This window comes from Pseudorasbora parva, chromosome 8, assembly GCF_024679245.1.
Source record: "Pseudorasbora parva isolate DD20220531a chromosome 8, ASM2467924v1, whole genome shotgun sequence".
In the NCBI taxonomy this organism is placed as follows: domain Eukaryota; kingdom Metazoa; phylum Chordata; class Actinopteri; order Cypriniformes; family Gobionidae; genus Pseudorasbora; species Pseudorasbora parva.
The window spans coordinates 36,471,547-36,497,302 of NC_090179.1; the positions used below are offsets into that span (position 1 = coordinate 36,471,547).

The 25,756-nt window shown below is 37.3% G+C and overlaps 1 protein-coding gene across 4 annotated transcripts in view; it reads right to left on the bottom strand.

Annotated features, from left to right (window-relative positions):
• The window catches only part of synrg (synergin, gamma), an 87,853-nt gene extending 67,491 nt beyond the window's left edge, over positions 1–20,362 (bottom strand). For 2 of the 4 annotated variants that reach the window (XM_067451079.1, XM_067451077.1), the window contains exons 1-12: positions 20,274–20,362; positions 11,252–11,292; positions 10,988–11,112; positions 10,786–10,913; positions 10,603–10,708; positions 9,262–9,373; positions 7,618–7,920; positions 5,406–5,681; positions 4,056–4,130; positions 3,758–3,954; positions 1,717–1,956; positions 1,503–1,639 (exon numbers count right to left, since the gene is read on the bottom strand). In XM_067451079.1, coding sequence (XP_067307180.1) covers positions 1,503–1,639; positions 1,717–1,956; positions 3,758–3,954; positions 4,056–4,130; positions 5,406–5,681; positions 7,618–7,920; positions 9,262–9,373; positions 10,603–10,708; positions 10,786–10,913; positions 10,988–11,112; positions 11,252–11,292; positions 20,274–20,308 — 1,775 coding nt within the window. In that variant the 5' untranslated portion in view covers positions 20,309–20,362. The remainder of the gene's footprint in view (positions 1–1,502; positions 1,640–1,716; positions 1,957–3,757; positions 3,955–4,055; positions 4,131–5,405; positions 5,682–7,617; positions 7,921–9,261; positions 9,374–10,602; positions 10,709–10,785; positions 10,914–10,987; positions 11,113–11,251; positions 11,293–20,273) is intronic. The other 2 variants (XM_067451080.1, XM_067451081.1) reach the window with 2 other exon arrangements.
• Between the last annotated feature and the right edge of the window lie 5,394 nt (positions 20,363–25,756).

Genomic DNA, 25,756 nt, shown 5'->3' on the forward strand with positions numbered 1-25,756 from the left:
TATTCTTTCTTTTTCTGTTTGTTCTTTGATGCTGCTAAAAGTAGACCAAACACATTAAAGGGTTAGTTCACCCAAAAATGAAATTGATGTCATTAATGACTCAATGTCGTTCCACACCCATAAGACCTCCGTTCATCTTCGGAACACAGTTTATGACATTTTATATTTAGTCCGAGAGCGTATCCAAGTGTGTGCACACGATACTGTCCATGTCCAGAAAGGGAATAAAAACATCATCAGAGTAGTCCATATGTGACATCAGTTAGTTAATTAGAATCTCTTAAAGCATCGAAAATAAATTTTGGTCCAAAAATAACCAAAACTACGGCTTTATTTAGCATTGTCTTCTCTTCCGCATTTGTTTTCAAACCTCAAATAAAGATTCAAACTGTAATAAATCAGCGTATTGATTCATGATCCGTGATTTCAGCAGTTTGACACGCGATCCAAATCATGAATGTGACTGGGATTTTGTCCTCCGTATAAAAGCTTCATAAAGCCTAAAACTCTTCATCGTTCCATCTGTCTTTCTTTTTTAACTCTTACTGCATGCACCACAACTGACTTTTAAAAATAGTGGTTAAAATAAGTTAGTCACGCTGTCTCAGACGACGACATCTTTGTCCTGTGTCAGCCACGTAGCTTCTCCAAGTGCAATTCGCAACCTCACCACCAAATGCTGCTAAAATTTACACAGTGCACCTTTAAGGTTTAAAATTTAAATATTTTCTGTAAAATTTACTGACAACAAACTACATTTCCGTCGTAAGCTAAGTACGTACTTTCAGAGTGTAATAGAAATATTCAACTTGAAATTCAGCTCAAGTCTTCTTCTAAACAAAAGTCTGTTTCTGCCTTCCCCTTCTCACCGTCTTGGATCACTTCCCTCATAACGGAGCGTTATTCCCGGCACAGGGAAACACCTATGCTCTCACCCTCATTTTCTGTATTATTCTCACCACTTCTCATTTCCACTGATTTAATTAGCAGTGATCTGACACATCCAAGTGCCAAAATATTCTTCTTAAACAAAGGATCCTTTGTGCTTAGTGAGGCTGATCGACCGGTGAAGGCCGTGGCACTCAGCAAAGACACTTTCCCACCACTCACTCCCTGCTTTCCATAATTGCCTTTCGCCGTCTTTACCCTGGGAGCATAAAATCATGCAGATGTGAATAGAAATAAAATAGGATGAGATTATCAGCTGTCCACTGAAATGGGTTCGTTAGAAAAGATAGCGGGGTTTAATTGATGCACCGGGTGGGTTATTACAAACCATTACATAGCAGAAATGATTCCATGCTCCAGATGAGCAAACAGAGTCTGGAGGAATCAAAAAAGCATAAAAATAATATCATAAGCTACTAAAGAGAGATGACAGGATGCTGTTTTATGATGCATTTCTCGAAGCAGCTTGCATTACGTACTGTATAAAATGTTTTACAGGCATGCAACAATGTCAAATAATAAGATAGCAGCTTGATGAAAAGCAGCGATCGTACCAGCTCTGGGATGATGATTTCATGCTGGGGAACGCTCCCCCCGTCTCTCCTTGGAAATCAGTGAATGAGTCATCTCCAGCTCCGGCTTTGGGGGCTTCCTGGAAGTCTTGGAAATCGTCGTCATCAGGCTTGGTAGCCTGAAGTAAACCAATGAAACAATAAATCATGTGCGATAACAGCACTTATTATCTGTAATAAATTGTCTGATGTTCACCTGAACTGGAGGAAAGTTGGAGATGAAGCTGGCAGGTGGTTGTGCAGGGGGGTTCGGGGTCATTCCCATGACAGGTGGAGTGGCGACAGGCATGGCCATGGACACGGGCGGCTGGGTCATGATGGGCTGCTGGTGCTGAGGCAGAACAGCATTAATGGCCAAAGCCATGGCAGGTAGATTGGGCACAGGCGGGGAGGGGAACTGACTCAGGATGTCCAAACTCATGACTGTAAGACCACTCTAGAGAAAACAATAATAATATATAACAAAGGAGTTTAAGGTTCACGTTGTATGATTTGGCCACAATTTGGTCACAAGAATTTTTGGGTCAACTAAACCCTTTAAAAGGTTATCTGTTAAATGCTAACTTCCACCTGCTAGCATTGAAAGCAAACAATCCCACCCTCCCTGCAAATCGCCATCCAAAGCCACGCCTCACCCAAAACACATGAACGTGCACAGACCAGAAGAGCAACGACCAGACAACGTTATTGTAGAAGACTTTACAGTACTACAATAACGAACGTGAAAACAGTTTACCTGCCATTCTCACTCTGTCTACCCAGCGTAAGTGAATGCACTGATGACGTATGATGTCTGCGTGAACAGGCTGCGCAGTGGTATGCAAACGTTGACTGACAGGAAACGCTTGCTATAATTTTATTTGGACCAAATGCAATGACGGAATGAACATTTTATAGTCCATACCTTTCACAGACGATATATACTTATGAAAATTAAGTATAGGTTGCTTAAAAAGGGATAATTCACCGAATAATTAAAATTAGCCCATAATTTAACTCACCCTAAAGTCATCCTAGGTGTATATGACATTCTTCTTTCAGACGAATAAAATGTAAGTTATATTATAAAAGTCAATTACCATTATAAAGCTTGGATTAGCCAGGACCTTTTTATTATAACTCTAAAAAGTCTGAAAGAAGAATGCCATATACACCTAGGATGACTTGAGGGTGAGTAAATCATGGGCTAATTTTCATTTTTGGGTGAACTATCCTTTTAACATAGTGATTGCTGTCAGGATATGAGGAGACTTTCAAGCAGCATAAATTCTGTAGATAATCAACAATTGCACCTAAGAGTGACAGACAAACAATGAATCACTTTTTAGACCCTGAAGTAGTTCTAGTAGTGTTAGAAATGATATGCAGTATAACTACAAGCTACACTCCTACAAGCTGTCAACAGCATGATAGGATCATTACCAAACAGTCTGACATTAGATTGATTTTTGTCCTAACCAAACACACTTGAACAAGCTAATCAAGAAACTATTTGAAAAATAATTATTTAAAAATCACAAACAAGTGGGTTAATTTGGGAATGGTGCTCAAGTCTGCAGAATACTGGCCCTCTAAGGGCCAGTAAATATACCAAATAAATATAAAAAGAAGTGCTAAAGCAGCATGACATCGTCAATGATAACAAGTAGCACAGATCTGTGACTGCTGACTGATAAACGCTGATTACTGAGAGGTATAACGCACTGCTATAAACATAAGACAGTCGATTAAAGCTAATATTCTGCCTACACAATGATTTAGTGAGCTATTAGACAAAAGCACCTCAACAAGCCTCGTAAGGGAATGGCGAATTTACAGCACATCTTTCATCAGGGAGACAAAATTAAAAAGCAGGGCCGTCAGACAATAGACCTCCTTCTCCATCCAGATGTCTGCCTAGAGGCCGTCTGATTTGTTCGCCTAAAATATTCATTAGTCAACTTCCATTTTCAATGCAATTGCTGGCATCCTCCAGAGCAGTTCCTTTTTTACTGCTCTTCAAAACAGAGGCGCTGCAAGAGTGGCTCCTCATTGAGCTTTCAAATTTGCATAACAAATGTATTATTACTAGAAGGATCCCTTGGGTTACTGAAGAGCAACAGTATCTATTCATGGGACTGTAACTCCCAAGGGTGCCAAGGGAAGATAAGGAGATCCCCAAACCTCAAGTTCAACCTAACAGAGTATGCAAATATGCAATTTTTTAAAATGTAGATTTTCTGAGACTGAAGTTTTACCTGGGCTACTCCAATCAAAGCCAGAACGGTGTACAGCTCTTCCTTGGTCAGCTTGCCAGGTGTGGTACGGTTGGCCAAGGCCCAGATTTGTCCGAGTGCTTCCCGTGGAAGACCCGACGAGATCAGAATTGGGTAGAGTTTGGCTGTGTCAATGCCTGCTGGTGTCATGGTGAAGTCAAGGACCTTCTTGAACAACTCTGTGAAGGGCATCCATTAGGCATTAGATACTGGGATATAAAACTTTTCTTGGAAAACCAAAAAAACTACACCAAAGCCAATGATATCAAGAGAATTATACCTGGGATGAGCGAGTCATTGTACAACCAGGCTGGCACCATGGGTTGCATGTCTTGCTGGGGGTAGACGCCTACGCCTGTTTGGGATGGACATGGATACAGTAAGATGTTGTTCGTGGACTACTAAGTTAAGAGTGATTGTTCAAGCATATATCCCAAGTGATTATTGCACAGTCAGAATTTCCCACACCTGCTGTCGACAAAGCCCAGCATGGATATACTACTGAAGCCATGCACAGATACACTAAAGACTCCCACTGCTTCTGCTGTCAGCTCGGTTGTCTTGAGCCAAAAGCAGGTGGGTTTTCAGGGCAAACAGATTGACAAAACATACGAAAATAAAGTTTTGCCTTGTTCTAGCATTGACACATTGTCTCATTATTTGCATTGTCAATGTGTACACTATTCTAAAACTGTCCTGTGGTGAAGCAAATTAAACAAACAGTTAAAATGTTGCTACAGTCATTAAGTCTCCAACTACAGATCATCAGTAAAAACATCTAAAAGCCCCTGCCTTAATTAAACCAGTGGGCCTAGCTAATAGACTAAACAAGGAGTGTCCAAACCTAATCCCGGAGGGATACCTACCTACCAAGTAGCTCCAATCTTAACGAAACAAACCTGAACAGGCTAATCAAGACTAATTTAAGATTTCCAGATACGTCCAGCAAGAGTGTAAAAGATAAACTCTGCATAAAGATAGAGAGCAGGATTGTACACTTCTGGATTAATGTAACCCTGAATAATACAGAATTATCATTATGGGGAAATTGGAAAATAAGGAAAAATGCAGATGGGAAAAAACAGACAGAAGTGGGGAAAAAATATATATACCACCCCATGTTAATAGATGAAGCCCAGGACATATGAGTTAAATCACCCACATGGGCGTATTTATTTTTAAAATCACCATTAGTAAGAAGTCCAGGACAGAAAGAAGTGCTGCAGGTAGAAGATTTCTTCATCCAGTAGAGATTTTTATTAAGCCTTTCCATCTTTATCTCATTCTACTTTCCACTTAGTCTTTGAACACATTTCATGCTCAAGAGCACATTGTCTTCAAAGGTAAAGCACCTCAACCCATGCATTTTTTTCCTGTTTAATGCCATTAGCATAGGCAGCCGAAATAAGATGAAGGATTTGGTTACTTGGATATTCATTAAGAACTGTTAGGTATAATCACATTAAGATTTCAATAAAGATTTTTATAACAAGAACAAGATCAGCCCCTCTAAAAGCACATCTTATGATTAGCAGACAAAGGCAGGGTAGGAAGTCTCGAGCTGCAAGCGGTGTTAATTTTGAGAAGCTCAAAAAAAGAGGCGGGACTGAGACCGTAGATGTTTTCTCACCGCTGGCACCAGAGGGCTGGACGGGCAGGCTGTCTGCCACAGGGGGCAACTGAGCTGTGGCGAGAGGCTCAGGTGCTATCTCGGTCATGAAGGCTGAATTGAAGTCATCTTGAGTTTGGGCCCAGTTTCGGGCTCTGGTGCTGCTGTGAAACTGGGCTGTGACCTGAGCTCTGGGACTCCGCTCAGTCTGAGCCTGCCATGGCTTAAAACTAACCTGTGCCTTCTTATCAGATGTCAAATCGCATGACGAGAACATCTTCTCCTCCAGAGATGGGCCTGAATCAGTTAGGGACAGAGGCCATATTGAACTGTAGTAGCTTTTATTTTAACCATGAGTACCAAACATGACTGTGTATGTACAATAAGTTGTTGTCAGTTCTGTCCACAGTCACCAGATACAAGACATGTTCTAGAGATATGATGCTGCCTAAGAGCATACAACAAGGAAGCTCATGAGGTTTTGGAACAGATAATGACCTATTATGACTAAACCGCTTAACTTCACTTGATAAAAAATCTAAGTGAGCCAGGTAAGTAACCAATGTAAATGGGAAAACCGCTTAATTATAACAATAAATTTACCTTTACATTAACTATTCTAATTACTGACTACTTTCACAAAGCCCAAAGGTGGAACAAGAAGGTTTCAAAAGGTGGAACAAGAAACATTTAAGGCCCAGATATACTTTAAGCATAATCAAAGAACGAACTAATGTGACGTCATTATGAAAAAAATCAGGTCAAAACGAAGCTTGTTTTTGGGGTTTGCTCCAGCTTGCCAAAGTCAACCAGAAAAAAAGCACCTTCATATAACCATTGAATCATGGCAATTACGTAATATCTAGGTGTGTGGAGGCTCCACCTTCTTTCACATGGAAATCTCCTCAGGTTCATTTCTTCAGTTCAATCCATCAAGGTTAGACGTCCATGAGTAAAAACATGAACAAACTGGAGAGCCACTTTAGGATAGGAAATTAAGTTGTACTTGTGATAAAAACAGAACAGACCCCATTTTCCATGTTTAATGCTGCAATGCTGCTTGATTTTAAGCAATCTATTGTATACTGCTATACAAAAATAAACACGGTGTGACTTTACTGGAGTGCTAAATTGCAGAGCGTGGCTTGTTGAGGCTTCAGAGGCTTTTCTAACGCTTTCTTTTAAAAAAGCTTGCTGTTCTTATTTTTGTGTGCTTATTTTGATATTGAGAGGAAAATGTGTAGCACTTATTTACATATTAATCTAAATGTCGCTCTCAGCAGTGTTGTTTGTTAATAAAACACAGTCCCGCGGGTCACGCATTTCAAGCTTCGTTTTACCCCAAAAGCTAAGAACAAAAACGAATTTCACCTCGAGTATATCAGGGCCTTTAGGCATGATATAATTGGCTGGCAACAGTATCTACAGTAGTACAGTATCTAACATTACAAAAAAATTAAGCCACAGTCAGTGATAAGCTCTAGTCCAAATCAAATTATTTTCTGTGGTAACATACGTACTGACATAAATTCTGTCAGAAGAGTTTAACTTGTATTGAACCAGTAATACTCAAATACACACTTCCATGCAGGCTTTAGTTATCAGGTCGCTGTCATGATCAGCAAAGTGAGCATGTTCTGATAGAACTTCAGCTTAAATTATAAGAGCATATGGGGCACCATCTGCAATCTGCCAAAACTGAAGGGAGGTGGAGGGTGACGGTTGAGTCAGAATCACTGTGCAAATCTCACAGATGGTGACCATCATATCTGAACCTGAAACCTCAACAGACATTTGACTCTACGTCAAGAACACAGCAAGCTAGCGTTTATGTATAAAAAGGTCTGAAAGACCTGGAGAAGGGTATCTGTTAACATTCACATTCATCTCAATAAAAGTTGCTTGGCACATTCAAACCCAACTTGCGGTACAATGCTTTCTTTGTATATGTGAATGATCATATTAGAAATTATTTGTCAACAGAATCAACTAGCTCACTGAAAAGCACCAGGTCAAAATAATTCATTTGGTAATTTTAAAATATTAAAATAGAAAATGATTTAAAATGTGTAATATTTCACAATATTACTTCTGATTCTGACCACAAACTTTGAATGGGCTAAAATGGAGAAACATAAACACTAAGTTGTGTAGTTATGGCATCTGACCCCTGGGTACATGTGCTAACAAGTGATGGTATGATAGAAAAAGAGCAATTGTGAGGGGGCGTTACCTTGGAATGCAGATTGGGAGCTGGAGATGACAGAAGAGTGTTGGATGACAGGTGAAACAGAGAGAGATGAAGGGACAGTGTTAGGGAGAGGAGAAGAAGGGGGATGCTTGTCAGGCCCCATCTCTAATGGCTGGCTAATGTGAGGGGCTCTTAGTGAAGGGGAGGATGGAGGGAGGGATGAAGAGGGGAACGAGGAAGAGGCGTCAGCGGGGCCCTGCACAAAGTCACTAAACTCATCGTCGTCATCGGGGAAAGCAGGAGGAAGGGAGTGAGAGGTGACAGAGGTATGAGATGGCGATGAGTCTGCAAAAACCAAACAAGAGAGTGAGACAGACACAACACACATCATGAGTTATGACCACACAACAGACTGAAAAAAATGAGAAACTGAGTTTTACAAAGAACAACAAGGAAGGTACTTAATTCCATTAGGTGGGACACTGCTGTTTGAATATACAAAAACAAACTCAACCTATCAATGAAAATATCAATTGAAATGTCGCATTTAAATGAAAAATGTATAAACAACTACTAGCAGGGTCCAAAATTAATATCAACATGAAATCAAAATTGATCCTATTTATTTACTTGAAATTCTTTTCTGCTCTTACTGTGAATGATTAACTGTTATTCCATAGAAAATGCTTGCGTTTTATTTTCTGCTAACATCATTTGGGCCATCCATGATGATGGATAATGTTATCCAAAAAACAAATAGATATTTAAGCATTATTTTAGCAAAGTCTCTTGTGGAACATCCACTTCTCACAAACCAATTAATTACGGCCCAATTTTTTTATTTAATATTCCGTTTTGCTCAAAAATGTCATATTATCGAAGTAAAACAGGATGTGAACATTCACGCCAAATCAGAGTCAAGGTCAAATCAAAGACTGGCTTTAGTAAATGATAAAAGTTATTTGCCAGTTGGCTGATACTTATACTTTTAATTCTTACTTTAATTGGCTATTAAGCCATTAAAAAGAAATGTAATAGCTTGTGATAAAAAAATTTGACCGGTTTATTTTTTCCAAATCAAAAAGGTTAATTTTGGAACCTGGACCTAAAACCCACACAACAATTAACTAGAAACACAGTGATATTAAGCTCTTCTGCAGGTGTGAGGGGAGAAACTGCAAGTGTGTGAAGGTGGAGGATAATGTGTTATATGAAGGGTGAGGGAACAGCAAGTCAGTAGACAAATCTGGAGGGCCTCCTGGTGGCTGCTGGGAAGAAAACAGCTGTTTGGCTAAATGAAAAAGGTGTGGTGTTTGTGTTGGTGGATGAAAATTCTGTCATTATTTACCCACCCTCATGACAGTTCTAACCTGTATGAATAGCACAGAAAACAACATCCAGTACAATTCTTCAAAATCCTCCTTGTGTGTTCCACTGGGGGGGATAAAACTCATGGGATTTAAAAAAAAACGGGGGTGTGCAAATGATGACAGGATTTTTATTTTCGGTTGAATTATCCCTTCAACAGTGTGTGTCCCTGGTAAGGTCCTTCAGCTCTTGACAGCCACTCTGGCCTTGTCAAAAGCTGTCTGGACCACTGATGTGACCCTTGACGTCATGAACAGGGACTTGAAAAGCAAATGGCCTGAAGGCAGTCAGGCAGCTGGAACGTGTAACTGGATGTACCTTGTTTCTTAGACTGTGAAGATGGTGTTGGATGCATCTTGGCATCTCTGCTGAACCCATCCAGATTTCCTTTGATGGCCTCTAAGGCATCGTCACGACTCTTCTCACCAGTCTGCACAAAAATAGAAGTTTAGAAAAGTTGATATGCAAGATAAAGTACATAAGAAGAAAGTGATAAGACAGACAGACGATAAGAAACTATAGGTACCATAAACATTTTATGGTACCTATAAAGTTTATCAAATACCTTATTTAGATTAAATTTATGATTGAAATAAAGTGAACAATAATGACTAGATTCATTAATAACAATCAGGCAATTATTTAATAAATCACAACAGGCCCAATCATTTAGAAAGTAAATACGATAGTTTTTTGGGCCCTATATGATTATATGATAGAGCAAGTGCAACTGGGTTTTAAAGGGAATGAGAGATAAGATTACATATAGAAAATTGGTTTATTGCACGTTATGCCTAAAACATCCCCATTACTCATTAAGAGAATAGGGACAACCCTTTTTCCCCGTCATTAAAAGGGTTAGTTCACCCAAAAATGAAAATTTGATGTTTATCTGCTTACCCCCAGTGAATCCAACATGTAGGTGTCTTTGTTTCTTCAGTAGAACACAAATGAACATGTTTAATTCCAGCCGTTGCTGTGTGCTAGTCATATAATGGTGTGAATAGGTAACAATGCTATGAGAGCAAAACAAACAAAAAAAACATGCTTAGAGAACATGCACAAAAACGCTGCTGCTCCTGACGACAGGTTGATGTCTTAAGACACGAACCGATCCGTTTCTGTGAGAAACCGAAGAGTATTTGTTATTTTTTTACCTCACAGGTAAAGCTGGCACTTTCATAGAAATATATATATAGATACCTCATTAGTGCCTGCACGGATCGGCCGAATGAGGAACCTACATAATGTATGTCTATGATATCTAAGACTCGTCTGGATGTGAGGTAAAAAAATAAATACTGTTGGGATTCTCACAGAAACCGATCGGTCTGTGTCTTAAGACATCAATCTGTCGTCAAGAGCAGCAGGGTTTTTGTGCATGTTCTCTAAGCATGTTTTCTTGTTTGTTTGTTTTGCTCTCATAGAATTGTTACCTATTCACACTATTATATGACTAGCACACAGCAACGGTTGGAGTTAAACATCTTCATTTGTGTTCTACTTTCATTTTTGGGTGAACCCTTTAAACTAGCAAAAGTGGATTTGGACAAAGTAAGTGCACTTGCGCTTTAAACCATGTGCTCAGATCGTTAAAATAGGGCCCTTTATGCTCAGATCGTTAAAATAGGGCCCTTTATGTCATGTTGACTTGCTCACTTTGGGTTTGACGCTGCTCAGTAGACGTAGTTTCTGTTTCTGCTCCTCAAACTGTCTTCTCTTTCGATCCTCCTCAAGCATCCTCTGCTGCTGCTCCAGACGTTTTCTACGGACACACACTAATCAGAGACGAGTTCTGGTGTGCAAACTTATTTCCAGCAGCATGAATATGTAAAGCCTTACTGATGCTCCTCTGCCATCTGCTTCTGTATGTCCGCAGGGAACTGTGGCCCCGGTCCCCTCATGCTCATGAACTGAGGCTGACCCATGAACTGCATCCCGGGAGTCTGCATGCCCATTGCCATCCCGCCCTAGAAACATAGGGAAAAGATATTTAGGACATCTATATTTTTATTGTTTAAAGTGTTTTAGAAACCTAACAGACCTGTATTGGCATGGCACCAGGCATCTGCGCACCGAAATTCATTCCCATCATGCCTTGCATGTTGGGCTGCATGACCTGGACCATGGGGAACCCCTGCTGCTGTTGCTGCTGCATGGGTATCATTCCTGCCATTAAATAACAGTTTAAAAATGACATTTTAAAAACAAATTTAAAACCATAAAAAAGTCAATTTAAATGTTATAAAAGAAAAAATGATCTAATGTGGAAAGATGCACAACACAGGCAAAAATGTCAGCTTCTTACCTTGCGGTGGCCCAATACCTCCTCCTACAGGGTACATAAAACTAGAATAGAAAAGACAGGCACATTCAATATTGTAGTCATTTACCAGGCAACCCATTTCAAACCCCTGAAGCTAATGTCAGTGTCAAGCTAATGTATTTACTCAATCGCCCTCCACATTCAAGAGATGACTAAAAGCAACCAATCAATCATTCAACTGAGAAAACATTTATGAAAACAGCCGAAGTCCATTATTCTGGAAGGTTCTTCTTGTTATTGCCCCATAGTGGAATACAAAGTCATTCCAGTACTGGCCCTCCATTACATTGTTTTCACAGCTAAGGAACACATAACAATTACATAGACAAAGATTCCTTTTCCTTATGCAATGAAAGCATAAAGTAGCATTTTACAAACATTGTTATGATCAGAGGAAGATCGTAGAATATTAAAATGTAAAAAAAAGTGAATGGCTCAACATTAATAAAAAAAAAATGTGGTACTTGCTAAGCACCCTAACAACCAGTCTCCCCATTGCATAGCATGGTACAGTCACAGTGATGTTATCATATGATAATACCAATGTACAGTGAGAAAAATAAGTATTTTAACTAGGGATGCACCGAATCCAGATTTTTGAGGTTCGGCCGAATACCGAATACCGAATACCGAATCCAAAACCGAATACCGAATCCAACTCCCATCCTCAGTCCATTATCACAGTAAACACATTAATGACATAAACAACGTTCACAGCAGTGTATTTTTAATTTAATTGTAATTTTAAAAAAGGCAACATTATGCCAGGATGACTGTGCCGTATTGCTGTCTGTAGATTCCTTCCTGCACAAAAAAAACGGATCACCGCTTCTTTTACGTCCTTACGTAATGACGTCATTTCTATCATACCGGCGGATGAAAATACATTCAAACACATTCACGCTATCACGCATGCAGTATCTCAGCTCACCGGTTCTCACAGCAAAATGTCTCAGTTCAGTGAACTGTTGGAGTTACAACATATACTTCAAGATATTAGTTTATTTCTAGTCTGAGGGACTGTCACTCATGTCAGAAAGTGAGTAACTATAGTAACTTGTGGGATCAGCGCTGATTTGAGACACGAACCGTTTAGAATGTTCAGTCCGATTTGGTGAACTGGTTTGACCGGATCACTAAAAAGATCCGGTTAAAAAGAACGATTCGTTCACGAACCGGACATCCAGCGGCTATTGTTTCGGGTTTCATGCCACCACGAGACAAATCGGCATTGCAAATTGAACATATAGCTCGATTTGAATTTCCTTCTTGTGTCTGAAAGTACTGCCAAACAACACTTTCTATTCACAAGTTCCATTTTCACTCTCTCACAGCCTACTGCATTCGAACGGTCCACCTAGTAAACACGTTGCCATAATCAACCGCAGCATCATCGACCAGTCTCGCGTAGTGCAAGCGGGTTCGGTGGAAAAAAATTCTAAGGTTCGGCAGAAACCAAACCCAGTCAAAAAGCCCAATATTCGGCCGAATCCAAACCCAAATTCTGGATTCGGTGCATCCCTAATTTTAACACCCTGCAATTTTGCAAGTTATTCCACTTAGAAATCATGGAGGGGTCTGAAATTCTGAAATTGTCATTGTAGGTGCATGTCCACTGTGAGAGAAATCACAATGTATGTTTTTTTTTTTTTTTTTACTATTTATTTGTATGATACAGCTGCAAATAAATATTTCAACACCTGAGAAAATCAATGTTAATATCTGGTACAGTAGCCTTTTTACAGAGGTCAAACATTTCCTGTAGTTTTTCACCAGGTTTGCACTTTAGGAGGGATTTTGGCCCACTCCTCCAAACAGATCTTCTCTAGATCAGTCAGCTCGCTGAGAAACATGGAGTTTGAGCTCCCTCCAAAGATTCTCTATTGGGTTTAGGTCTGGAGACTGGCTAGGCCAAGCCAGAACCTTGATATGCTTCTTACAAAGCCACTCCTTGGTTATCCTGGCTGTGTACCTCGGGTCTTTGTCATGTTGGAAGACCCAGCCTCAACCCATCTTCAATGCTCTAACTGAGAGATGGAGTTTGTTCCCCAAAATCTCGCAATACATGGCCCCATTCATTCTCTCCTTAATACAGTGCAGTTGCCCTGTACAACCCCCATGCTTCAAAGTAGGGATGGTGTTCATCATTCTTCTTCCTCCAAACACATTTAGTGGAATTATGACCAAAAAGTTCTATTTTGGTCTCATCTGACCACATGAAATTCTCCCATGACTCCTCTGGATCATCCAAATGCTCACTGGTAAACTTAAGACAGGCCTGGACATGTGCTGGTTTAAGCAGGGGAAACTTCCATGCCATGCATGATTTCAAACCATGACGTCTTAGTGTTTTACCAACAGTAACCTTGGAAATGGTTGTCCCAGCTTTTTTCAGGTCATTGACCAGCTCCTCCCGTGTAGTTCTGGGCTAATTTCTCACCTTTCTTAGGATCACTGAGACCCCACGACAAGAGATCCTTAATGAATCATACTAAATCACACTTATTCAAAGTTACTTAAAACAAAATGAATACAATTACCATATGGTCTAGTTAAAATAAAACAAAAACTTTTGTTGAAGCCAGAGTATTCAAAAATCACTACTGAGAAATGAAAATTCAAAAACCTTTCAAAATAAAGATTTCTTGTTGCATTAAGAAGCCAAATATTTCATATTTTCAAATATTTGGCGTCCTGATCGTATAAGTAACTCATCAATAGTTTTTGCCTAGTTTTGTTTGCTTTGCCAACAGTCTGAAATGTGGGCTAACACTCTCCACTGAGGCTCTCTAGCACAAAGCGATCTGTCTGTCTGTGTTGCATCTGTTTGCCTGCAGGCTCACAGCTTTACATCGCTCACAGAGACTGTGATACAACAGAGGGAGGAGAGAGAAAAACACACTGGATTAAGGCAGATTAACATTCAAAGAGAGATCTGCTGTGACATCAGGGTGGGAAGATCACATCTATCCACCATTTTAAACCGTTACTGCCAACATCTATCCATTCATTCATCCATCCATCATTTTTGTAACCAAGCAGCCACTGACTACCATAGTAGGAAAAAAATGGTAGTCAATGGCTGCTGAGATCTAGTTGGTTACAAACATTCTTCCAAATATCTGAATTAAAACTTCAATATCATGTAAGCAAACTTTAGATATAAGCATAGCTTGCCTCATTGCATCTTTCTAACCAAACAATAGGCTACATTAAATTGGATATAAACTTCAGAAATAAAAGTCCCCTAAATCCTTTTTAAGTTGTCAAAGATAATCAGCTCTTAGCGTCTGGAACTCGATACGGGGATTTGAGAACTGTCAAACGTCTCAAACACCTTTGTGTTGGGTCTGTGAGGGTGGGCAGGTAGGTTTATTTATTTAGTGACTGACTTTCACACAGAATAACAGATTGCATCTATGACATTGCTGTCTTCAGTCTTTTTTCTGAACTCTCAGACCTGATAAGCATCTTTTAGGGTGTTGGCAGAAACAATACAGCTACACCTGTTCTAATAAACTCACTATGCCTTCCACCGCAGCTGTTTGAGAGCCTCGCCATATGGAAGATGCCCATCACAGCTTTAGCCACCACACTCGATCTAACTTCATGGAACTGATTCTTCTGCAAACTACTAAATCCTGTCATCATAATATAACTCTAGCATCATTTATCCCTTTAATATACAGCTTTAGAAGGTAAACAGAATTTAAATTGACATTACATAGTCTTTCCCTGTAAATTTGAATTGTATGGCGTAGAACTTTTATTATATTGCCAAATAAAGCTCTATGTAGAACTCTGTGGTTATTTAGTTTCACGGCAGGTATCAGTATTACCTGGTGCTGCTCCGTTTGAAACTAGACATTCATTATTCAAGCAGTTCAGCAAAGACTAAAGCCCTTTAGGTAAATAAAACATGAAGTTGGCCTTTCCATCCTTTCTGACAGCTATGCGCTCTACTTTATAAAAACTTTGGTACATTCAAAGTGCCTTACTGGCCTGATATCAATATTTTAAGCTCAATGACACCCATGAGGGTGATACTAGGTTGATCCAGTCAACTGAAAAGCAGCAACTATGAATATATTAGAGCTGTCAAGCCACCAGATCCACATAACAGTCCTGATGTCTCATCTGCAAACATACATAATACTGGTCAGGGTGCCTCTGGTTGGTCTACCTGACAGAACCTGACATTTGGCATCAGCTACCAGCAAACAATGAATATCACCCTCAAAAGCTTAGACAGAAGAATTACTGGAATAAACTGGTCATGTCAGATGGCGTTGCACAGACAATGACAAAGCCTGGTTAACCACCTATCTACACGACACTCTCAAATTAAGTTTTTGGACATCATTAATATTCTAATTAAATCTCAGATGCATTTGCAACTTTCTGGAATCTATGATTAATTGAAATCAACATAAATTTCTGGGCATCAACAAAGAAAATATTTTTGGACAGAATACAGGCCTACACTTCGAATTAAAACGATTCCTCTATTGCGTTGGATTAAACAAAATCAAACATACAACGCGAACGATGTAGTCCGTTTCACAAACAAATTACTCTCATGAGCCGGTTCTTTCAAGCGCTGAAAAAAAATCATAGAATTTGTGTTTTCCAGACTGAGAAAGTCTTACAAAAGTTTAACTGAATTAACTCACTGAATACACATTTGACTCACTTACTGAACAGCAATTAAGCATTTACTGTTGTTAAAGCCGCAACTTTTTTGTTAAAAATGTACAAAATGTATACAAATGAGTGAGTATGTCATGAATCCGTTTTGCAAACTGTGTTTTATCTAATTATGAATCACTATGACTAGCACAGAAATCATGTTAGCTAAAATTCTGTGTTTGTTTGCGACTTCTATGCAAGTTTCTAGCAGAACAGAAATTAACAAGTCCCCACAAAGGGGAACTCCCATCGCTAGCGCAGGCCAGGGTCAGTCATTGAAATTAAGAAAGATCACAGCCTTGATCTACATGTATTTTAAAATAGACTAATGTGTAGACTTTTTAATATTGTGTACTATAAGTATTTTTTCCTTGTACATGTTAAGAAATCAAATAAAAAAAAACTTTTGTAATACCATACTGTAGCCACAAGCTAGATATCCTTTAACCTTTTATATAGATGTATATACAGGGTTGTGTTGTGAAACAAGACACGATTGCTTAGTTTTAATAGTTTTTATTTTAAATTCATAGTTTAAAAAATACTTTGATATTGCTTTTAACCCGAATTTACATACAAGGGTAATCAGATTACATTACTTTCACATTGTGGTGCTGCTTGGATTACATTATTGAATACTTTTGTATCAAGTAATTTGTAACTGTAACGGAATACATTTAAAAAGAATCCTTCACAACCCTTACATGCTACACTATTGACAATAGACACCTATTTTCACCGAAATTTATGTGACTCCATCTTTACTCAGATATTCTTGAAATTGTGTATTCAAGGTTCACGTAACTTAAATCAGTATTCTTCATTACTGACTGGTTGTTTATGGGTCAATGACGTGACGTGTCATTTTTTTGTCCAAAGGCCTTAATAATAATAAAAAATAAAGATATGACAGCAAAAGTATGTAAGATAGTACAACTTGATCTCTTTTATTGAATCCAAAATGTTTTAATTATATCTTCCTACATATAACAGTATTTTAACGACTTTGAAGTGTCAAAATGTCATTCGGTTTAACCGTCCAAAGGCCAATAGAGCCATTTCATTGGTGATTAAAATATCTTAAAATGTAATACAATTATATATTTTTTATTCTGGCATGATTTTATATCATCATATATCAACATAGTGCAAAATGGTATTGAAATTATGTGGCGAAGTCATCGCTTTGTTATGAGAAAGAATGTCCGGAAAAATGAATTTCATTGATGTCATTCGGAGTAACCAGTATAAAGGCACCATTTTGGATCAAGTCATGCTGTCAATATCATGTGACAGGATCTGACATCATTCAGACACCTGCAAAGGACCACACAGTTGTGAAGCAAAGTAAGTAACTCTCCCTTAACTATTTGAAAAAATCATGTTTCCACTTGCTCATACGCATGTCCCGAAATATCAGGTCATTCGGTACAACCGCTATAAAACATAGAAAATGTTGTAATATTTTAAAAACTTGTACTGAATATAAAATGTTTGATTGTCCTTTTGCTAGCTAGATAGCAAGATGTTTAGCTAGCTAGAGAGATATCAGCCTGTTAGCACTGTTTGTATATTTTGTCATTCGGTATAACCAAAATTGTCATTCGGTAATACCAAAATTCTGGTTATACCGAATGACCTACTGGTTGTACCGAATGACTGCAATGCATGTTGATCATATTTGTACATATCTGGAATTAATAAATACAACATTTTATTAATAGGAAATGTCCAGAGGATATTTTTACATAATTTTTTACTGAATTTTACCTTTGCAGGTGCCTTTATCAAATAAGGTAAAAGCAGCTCGCTATTGGGAAAGGATCAATGCTGATCCTGTTAAAAAAGAAGAGCTACTCTCCAAAAGAAGAGAGAGGCATAATTAGTTTTTATTATTTATATTATTATTACTATTATATTATACCATAGCAACCATTTAGAGCACCCTAGCAACTGATCCCATAGACTGATCAAAGAGATCAAAAGGGACATCTTTGGATAGAAGTGTCATAAAAACATGAGGGTTGGCTCGTTTAACTTGGGGGAGCAAACAGCTAATCATCAATCAACTTCAACAGTTCCTAGCCACGCCCTAGCAACCCAAACCCAACAAGGAATATCTTTGAATCTGAATGTCATAGAAGCATTGTGGTTGCTTTATATCATTCATACTGACAAGCAGCCTATCATCATTGACAGCTGCCAAGCCACTCCCTAGCAACCAAACAGAGTACCCTATCAACCAAGACCTATATCTCTGATTCTAACATTGTATAGACATAAGCTTTGGTCCTTTTGACTCATGCTAGCAAACAGGAGCTCCATCATGCTACACATGCTAACAAATTAATAACTACATGCTAATAGTGATTAGCTAAGTGCAAAATCATGTTAAGAACTCTATAAAAACTCCATAGTAACTATCAGTGATAACTACCAACCTCCTAGCAACATCATAGCAACCACCTAGAACACCCTAACAACTCCCTAGCAACCACTCAGAACATCCTAGCCAGTTTTGCCCATCATTTTGTAGGCCAGGTCCTCGAGGTGACTGAAGATGAGATTGAGATCAACTGCATGCAGCAGTCAGGGGAGAGAAATATCTTTATCTGGCCAGCCAAACCAGACAAGATATTTTACTTTAAAGATGTGCATGCAAAAATTAGTGAGCCAGAACCTCTAAATTCACGGTCCTCAAGATTATGTTCCAGAGACTGGATGACTTTCATCAATGTATAGCAGCTCATCGTTTAACAATTTAAACACTTGTTCTGTCTACAATTAAACATTTAATTGTTTTAATTACTTATATCATTACAATATGAGTTTTATTTAAATATGTTTGTTCCAATAACAATTAAATGTTAACAATAAAATGTTCTTTTGTTGCTTTCATGAATGTATAGCAGCTCATCGTTTAACCATTTAGACACTTGTTCCATGTACAATTAAACATTTAAGTGTTTTAATTACTAATATCATTACAATATGAGTTTTTCTTAAATATGTTTGTTCCAATAACAATTAAATGTTACCAATAAAATGTTCTTTTGTTGATATTTGTGTCTGTGTATTGTCTTATTTAGTCATAATATCAAGGGTAGCAGACATAGTCATTCGGTAAAACCAGCCTTGGTCATTCGGTAAAACCAATAAAGTAAATATTTAAATTGAATGATTTTGTTTTTAATAACTAAAAGGAACTACAATAATACAAATATAAAGCAGATTAGGCTTTTTCCCCTACATTTGCCCTTTTCTCCTTTCCCTGTGCAATGTTTTACTTGAATAGGTTGGTGGGTTTAGAGTGGTTGAATAAAAATGTATATTTATGAGACCAGTGATAATGTTATTTTATATTTCTTCTGTATTACACACTACATACTATCTCAACATCAATGTCAAATCAGGTTTGTTCATGAATAATTATCTGCTAATGAATTATTTAAAATATATTCATGGTTAAACCGAATGACTTTTTTAGTGTCAGATTTTTTACATCTTGTAAAAAATGTCAAAAGCAGTGTTAATTGATTGTAAAAACCACATAATTTCATTGTTAACACTTAGTTAAACAAAAAAATGATTTTAAGATTAATTAGGTCTCCATTATATTTTTTTACATTTTTAAAAACCTTATTCGTCATTGACCCTTATATAACAACGTGAAGTTAAAGCATTAGCAAGAGAAAAAAGAAAATACTACAAAGTATGACTATATAAATACATTCATATGCATGTTTTAATAGGTGTATAATTTATACAGCCGTACAGTGAAAGGTGGGCAGGGCTACAAAACATTTCAATATTTATGCGAACAATTCTGTGGGGAACACAACGATCGGATATAATTTTAGGACGCCATCAACGAATAGAATGATCGACCAAGCGCCCATTAACACCAAAAATGCTGTCTAGGTAACGTTAACTTAGGTAATTTACTAGGTTGACACACGGCTAGTAAATATGCATATTGGGTGTTAGTTAGTCGGCTGACAAGAGGTTTAATGACGTTGGACATCAATATCGTTGTGTATTCACGTGTATAGCAAAGAAAAACACGATAAGAAGAAGAAACAAATATGAATGTGACGGATGGTCATTCTGATGCAGTATGACAAACGTCACATCACTATCACAGCTGACCAGCATCAGCCATTAACACCGCAGACGTTCCGCTAAATAAAGTGAAACTGCGGGATTAACGGGTGCATTTTCAAACAGACAAGTGATTTAACACATACTAACTTTAGAAGGCGTGTACGTATAGAAAAAAACAAATAACAAAACGGTAAAGTGTGAAATTCTGTACCTGCCGCCTCCCCCTGCTCCGGGCCGAAGCGCCATCTTAAACAGCTCAATGAAGTGACGTCATCATCATTGAGAAGAGACATGCGCCACTTCCGGGGTCACACCTTCAGCTACGTCACCTTCTGGATAAGGTTGGAATCGGAATTTATTTTCAATATTTTTTATATAGTCACGTTTTACGATTCATTTTACATTGAAAAAATATGTATTATATAATATGATGATAAACTAAAGTTTTAACTTTTACTTTTAATTTGTAACGCTAAATTTAAGTTACTGTAATGTGTGTATTGTTTTCACGTACAATGTTTTGTAAAAAGCCCAGTTTTTGCTCATGTTCTACCCTATGGTTTTACCTATGGTTCTACCACCTGCGCTGGTTGTAGTTCCTATAATTGCACAGGCGATGGCGCCCTTGTAGTATCTTAAATAGGCTCTGGGTTGTTCCAGTGGGAGACGTCACTTTGACCTTCAGGAACAGGGCAAAATAATAGGGCCTAAAAGAGTTTTTTTTTTCCTACTTTCTATTTCATTTTCTAATAGTTTATTTTTATTTTTGGTTTCATTTTCATATTTTAACTTTGGTAATACACTTTACCAAATATTTTTTTTAATGTGAGGTTTAACATGCACCCTACTTATTGTAGGCAAATTAGCGAAGTAACTAACCCTAAACTAAGCCCTTACTCTATCCTTAAGGCATTGTTACACTGTAATTATACAATTAAGTACTGAGTAATATTAATAAACAACTTATGGTTAGATTAGAAAATATGCACGTCCAAATGGTTAATTGCATAGTAATGTATAATATAATGTTTTTACTGTAAATACATATGATGTAATGTTTAACAATGACACTGTAAAATAAAGTTTTACCAAAGTAACACTAATTTTATATAAGAGTGATCAAAGTTTGCAATGTGACTAAATACAGTTTAAAATTTAGATTTGAGTGGCTTAGTGTTATTCTATTTAGCCTACTGTTATTGTTTTTATTAATATTTTGAATCAGTTTTTATTTCATATTTACCGTTTTAATTTTAATTCAAATGCAAGTCATTTGTGTGTGTGGGGGGAGGGTGGCATTTTTATAAAAATGTATTAGCTTTTTATTTTAGCTTGTATTGGTTGTTTAATATCTTTTTTATTTTAAGTTATTTTAGTACATCAAATGTTTGTCTTGGCAACTAGCTGCAAAAAATTGTTTTTGGTTTTTGTGTATATTTTATTTGATTTAGGTTAACGTTAATTTTATTACAAGTAACGCAAAGTAAGGTGTTTTTTATTGTTTTGGTTTTAGTTAATTATAATAACCCTGGCGTGATCTTGGTGACTTTGAGCAATAAACATGAACCATAAACAGACAATATTTATAAAATGAAAAAGTTATTAAATATATGACATATATATTTAAATATAAATCATATATTTGGCTTAGTAGGGGCTAGTTTTGTAATAAATGTATTTATTTGATAAGCACATATTTTGCATAAATAAACTCATTTATTTATTTAGGGCAGGAAATGAAATCATTGTTTGTGCCTCAAATGCTTAAAACAGTGGGACACTGTTCCCTCACATTAGTTTTGTCCATTGTCCACATTATTCGTTATTTTTATTTAGATGAAACTACTGGGTTATGACAAGGCTTTTTACATTGGCTATAAAATGTCTGAAAAACATATCAAATTAATTGCTAATAACTAATGTCATATTTACTTGATTATTAGTTAGTAGTACATTCAATAAAACCACTAAATGGATGGGGAAACCAGTATAGTTAAAGTATTTTTATTATTTTTATTTTGAATAATGGTACCCAGGAGGGGGGCTCTGTTAATACATTGGACAAGATTGATATTTCTCTTCTACCCAAGCCCTTTCAGCTCTCTGAATAGCCACCTTACATTACCATTAGGACCCATTGAGGAGCTGTGAAGGACGCTGTTTCCCCACTGAGAGTAGTGGGTTTAGCTTGAGGCCAGCCTCGTCACAGGGCCTGATGTGAATGCAGACAGGTTCCAGCAGTGGCTCTGTGACCCAGGTGAACATTAACCCTCAACTGACTCAGAGCATCCCACCAATCACCATAAATCACCGCGTCCCGCTCCAGCATCGGCGTGTCCACTGCTGTCTGTCAGGACTCCCTTTTACAGTATGATTCGTCTCGGAGCTGAAAGGCTGAATTCATTCACTCCCATTTAGACACAAATGGCTCGAATGGATCTATTCTCATTCCAAAATCCTCTGTCTGGGTCTGTGTAGAGAACTGACCAATAAACTACCAAAGGATCACACAGGCAGGAATGATCCATTCCTTCACAGAGTGTGTGGGGTCATGAAAAATCTGTTTACACTACAGTTTCTCATCTGTAAGGATTTGACTTTTGTAGTTTGAATGCGCTGTGCTTCCCCTTAATAGATGCAGAACAATGAGTGATTAATCATGACATTTTTATTCCTCTCTGCCACCTTTGCTTTAAGTCTTCCAGCTGTTGTCAACCTGTCAAGACATTAAGCAGTTTATGGTTTATTTCACTGACTGTACGTTTTGGATATTTATGAACTGTGTGCATTCACTGAATTCCTTTTTCTTTTTTCCCTTCTTCTGAAGACTTTTTTGAAATTATGAATAACATTTAATACTGAAACACTATTTTTTTGAACACACCCCTTTCAACTAATTGCCCAATTGCACAGCTTTAAGAGCGTGCATATCATGAATGCTGGGTCTTGTTTGTTTTCTGACAATCTACTGAACCTACTGGTAACTTGTTTGCCACGTAGCAATAAAAAAAATACTAAAAACCTTGATTATTCTGGTTAGTCACATTGTACTGCTATTATTTTGAACAAGACTGTATATATATTACCATTATATATATATATATATATATATATATATATATATATAGAGATATAGATATAGATATAGATATAGATATAGATATATCTATCTATCTATCTATCTATCTATCTATCTATCTATCTATCTATCTATCTATCTATCTATCTATCTATCTATCTATCTATCTATCTATCTATCTATCTGTCCATCCATCCATCCATCCACCCATCCATCCATCCATCCATCCATCCATCCATCCATCCATCTCTCTCATTATTCCATAATGTGAATATGTAATAAAGTATAACTGTATTTCGAAACATAAACATAAACAGTTCAAAACTTCAAAGGCTAATTTTGATCTCAGTTTGAAACAGTGTTACCAATTAGCCCTGGCAGAGATTGGCCTCCTGACCTCTGACCCCTGCTGGGTTCTCCTGCCCATTAAAACCCTTTGGGGCCCAGCTGGAGTTGATGTAGTGCCCATTCTCTTCTGACCACTAAACACACAGCTACATTCAGTTTGTAACTTCCATTTTCTGTCCCTTTGTCCCGTCTCTCTGTTCTCTGCGTGTCCTTCTTGCTCTCGTGTTGACCTTTGAGTCTTGTTTGGAAGCGATCCAGAAAGATCGGAAAAATCCTTCCCTACCATATGCTTACGCCAGCTTATTGCTTGAACTGAAAATGAACAAAATGAACCAACTGCCTGTGATTCAAAGATGTACATGAGTGATATATTATGATAAAAACTAACTTCAAAATGTCAAGTAATTAACGGCACAAATATTGATAATAAGTCTGTAACAAAACAAAATAGACCACTTTCAACATAATTAATCTGAAGTAATTGGATACAGCTAGTAGAGTTCACCAATATTAGCACTTTATTGTGTTTTTGCCATTAGCGTTGTTAAAAATACAAGAATTACAGGCCAGCATTTACAGCGCTGTCCTTGAATTGAACTAATACAATGGTTATAATTATTGTTGTTGACTGCATTGTTAACTCAGCCCCTCCTCAGAATGCTAATAAGCATTTCTCTCTCTCTCTCTCTCTCTCTCTCTCTCTCTCTCTCTCTCTCTCTCTGCTCCTCTGCTCTTGTCAGGGAAGTGCAGTAAAAGAGAGCAGCAGTAAGATCTTTAGTGGCTCCCTGGGAGCAAAATCAAAGGCCTCATTGATAACCAAACAGGGCGACATCATTGGGTTACAAGTGTAGACCCAGCAGGATGCTCTCTTTCATAACTCTAGGCACATTCAGCTGGGAAAAAAACCCAGATTTAAAGTCAAGTTTTAAAGTCTAAATTTTGAGAGAATTATTCAAAATGTGCTTTTTAGGTGTGATCAAGCAATTTGTATGTGCTACTGGATTTGTATTACAACTAACAGACAAAATCTTTAATTTAGTTTTGCTAAATTTTCAAATACGTTAAAGTGTTAGTTCACCCAAAAATGAAATTGATGTCATTAATGACTCACCCTAATGTTGTTCCTCACCCGTAAGACCTCCGTTCATCTTCAGAACACAGTTTTAAGATATTTTATATTTAATCCGAGAGCGTATGATAGTGTGTCCACACTATACTGTCCATGTCCAGTAAAGGGAATAAAAACATAATCAAAGTAGTCCATATGTGACATCAGTTAGTTAATTAGAATCTCTTGAAGCATCGAAAATACATTTTGGTCCAAAAATAACAAAAGCTACGACTTTATTCAGCATTGTCTTCTCTTCCGCGTTTGTTTTCAATCCTCAAATAAAGATTCAAACGGTCATGAACCAGTGTATTGAGTCATGATTTGGATCGCATGTCGAACTGCTGAAATCACGTGACATTGTTGATCCGAATCATGAATCAATACACTGGTTCATGACCGTTTGAATCTTTGATGATTGAAAACAAACGCGGAAGAGAAGACAATGCTAAATAAAGTCGTAGCTTTTGGACCAAAATGTATTTTCGATGCTTCAAGAAATTCTAATGAACTAACTGATGTCACATATGGACTACTTTGATGATGTTTTTATCCGCTTTCTGGACATGGACAGTAAGCTAGTGTGCACACTTGGATACGCTCTCGGATTAAATATAAAATATCTTAAACTGTGTTCTGAAGATGAACGGGTGTGGAAAAACATTAGGGTAAGTCATTAATGACATATTTTTATTTTTGGATAAACTAACCCTTTAATTCAGCATTGATAATACATGTTTCTTGAGCAGAAAATCAGTATGTTAGGATGATTTCTATAGGATCATGTGACACTAAAGACTGGAGTAATTCAGAAAATGTTGCTTTTCATCACATGAATAAATTGTATTTTTAAATATATTACAATAAAAATCAGTTATATTAAATTGTAATAAAATGTCATAATATTGCTGATTTTACTGTATTTTGAATCAAATAAATGCTGTCTTAGTGGAAATAAAATATATTTTTTGCAAAGACTCATTTTACAGACCCCAAAATTTGTTTTTTTTTTTGTATGCATAGATTTAATTGTTATACCCTTGTCCTTTTCAGTCTAAACATTTGAAAAAAATCAACAATAAAAAAAGTGACCATTTTTAAACCTTTGATTATGCAAACAAGAGTGAATTAAACAAAAAAACATTTTAACATGTATTGT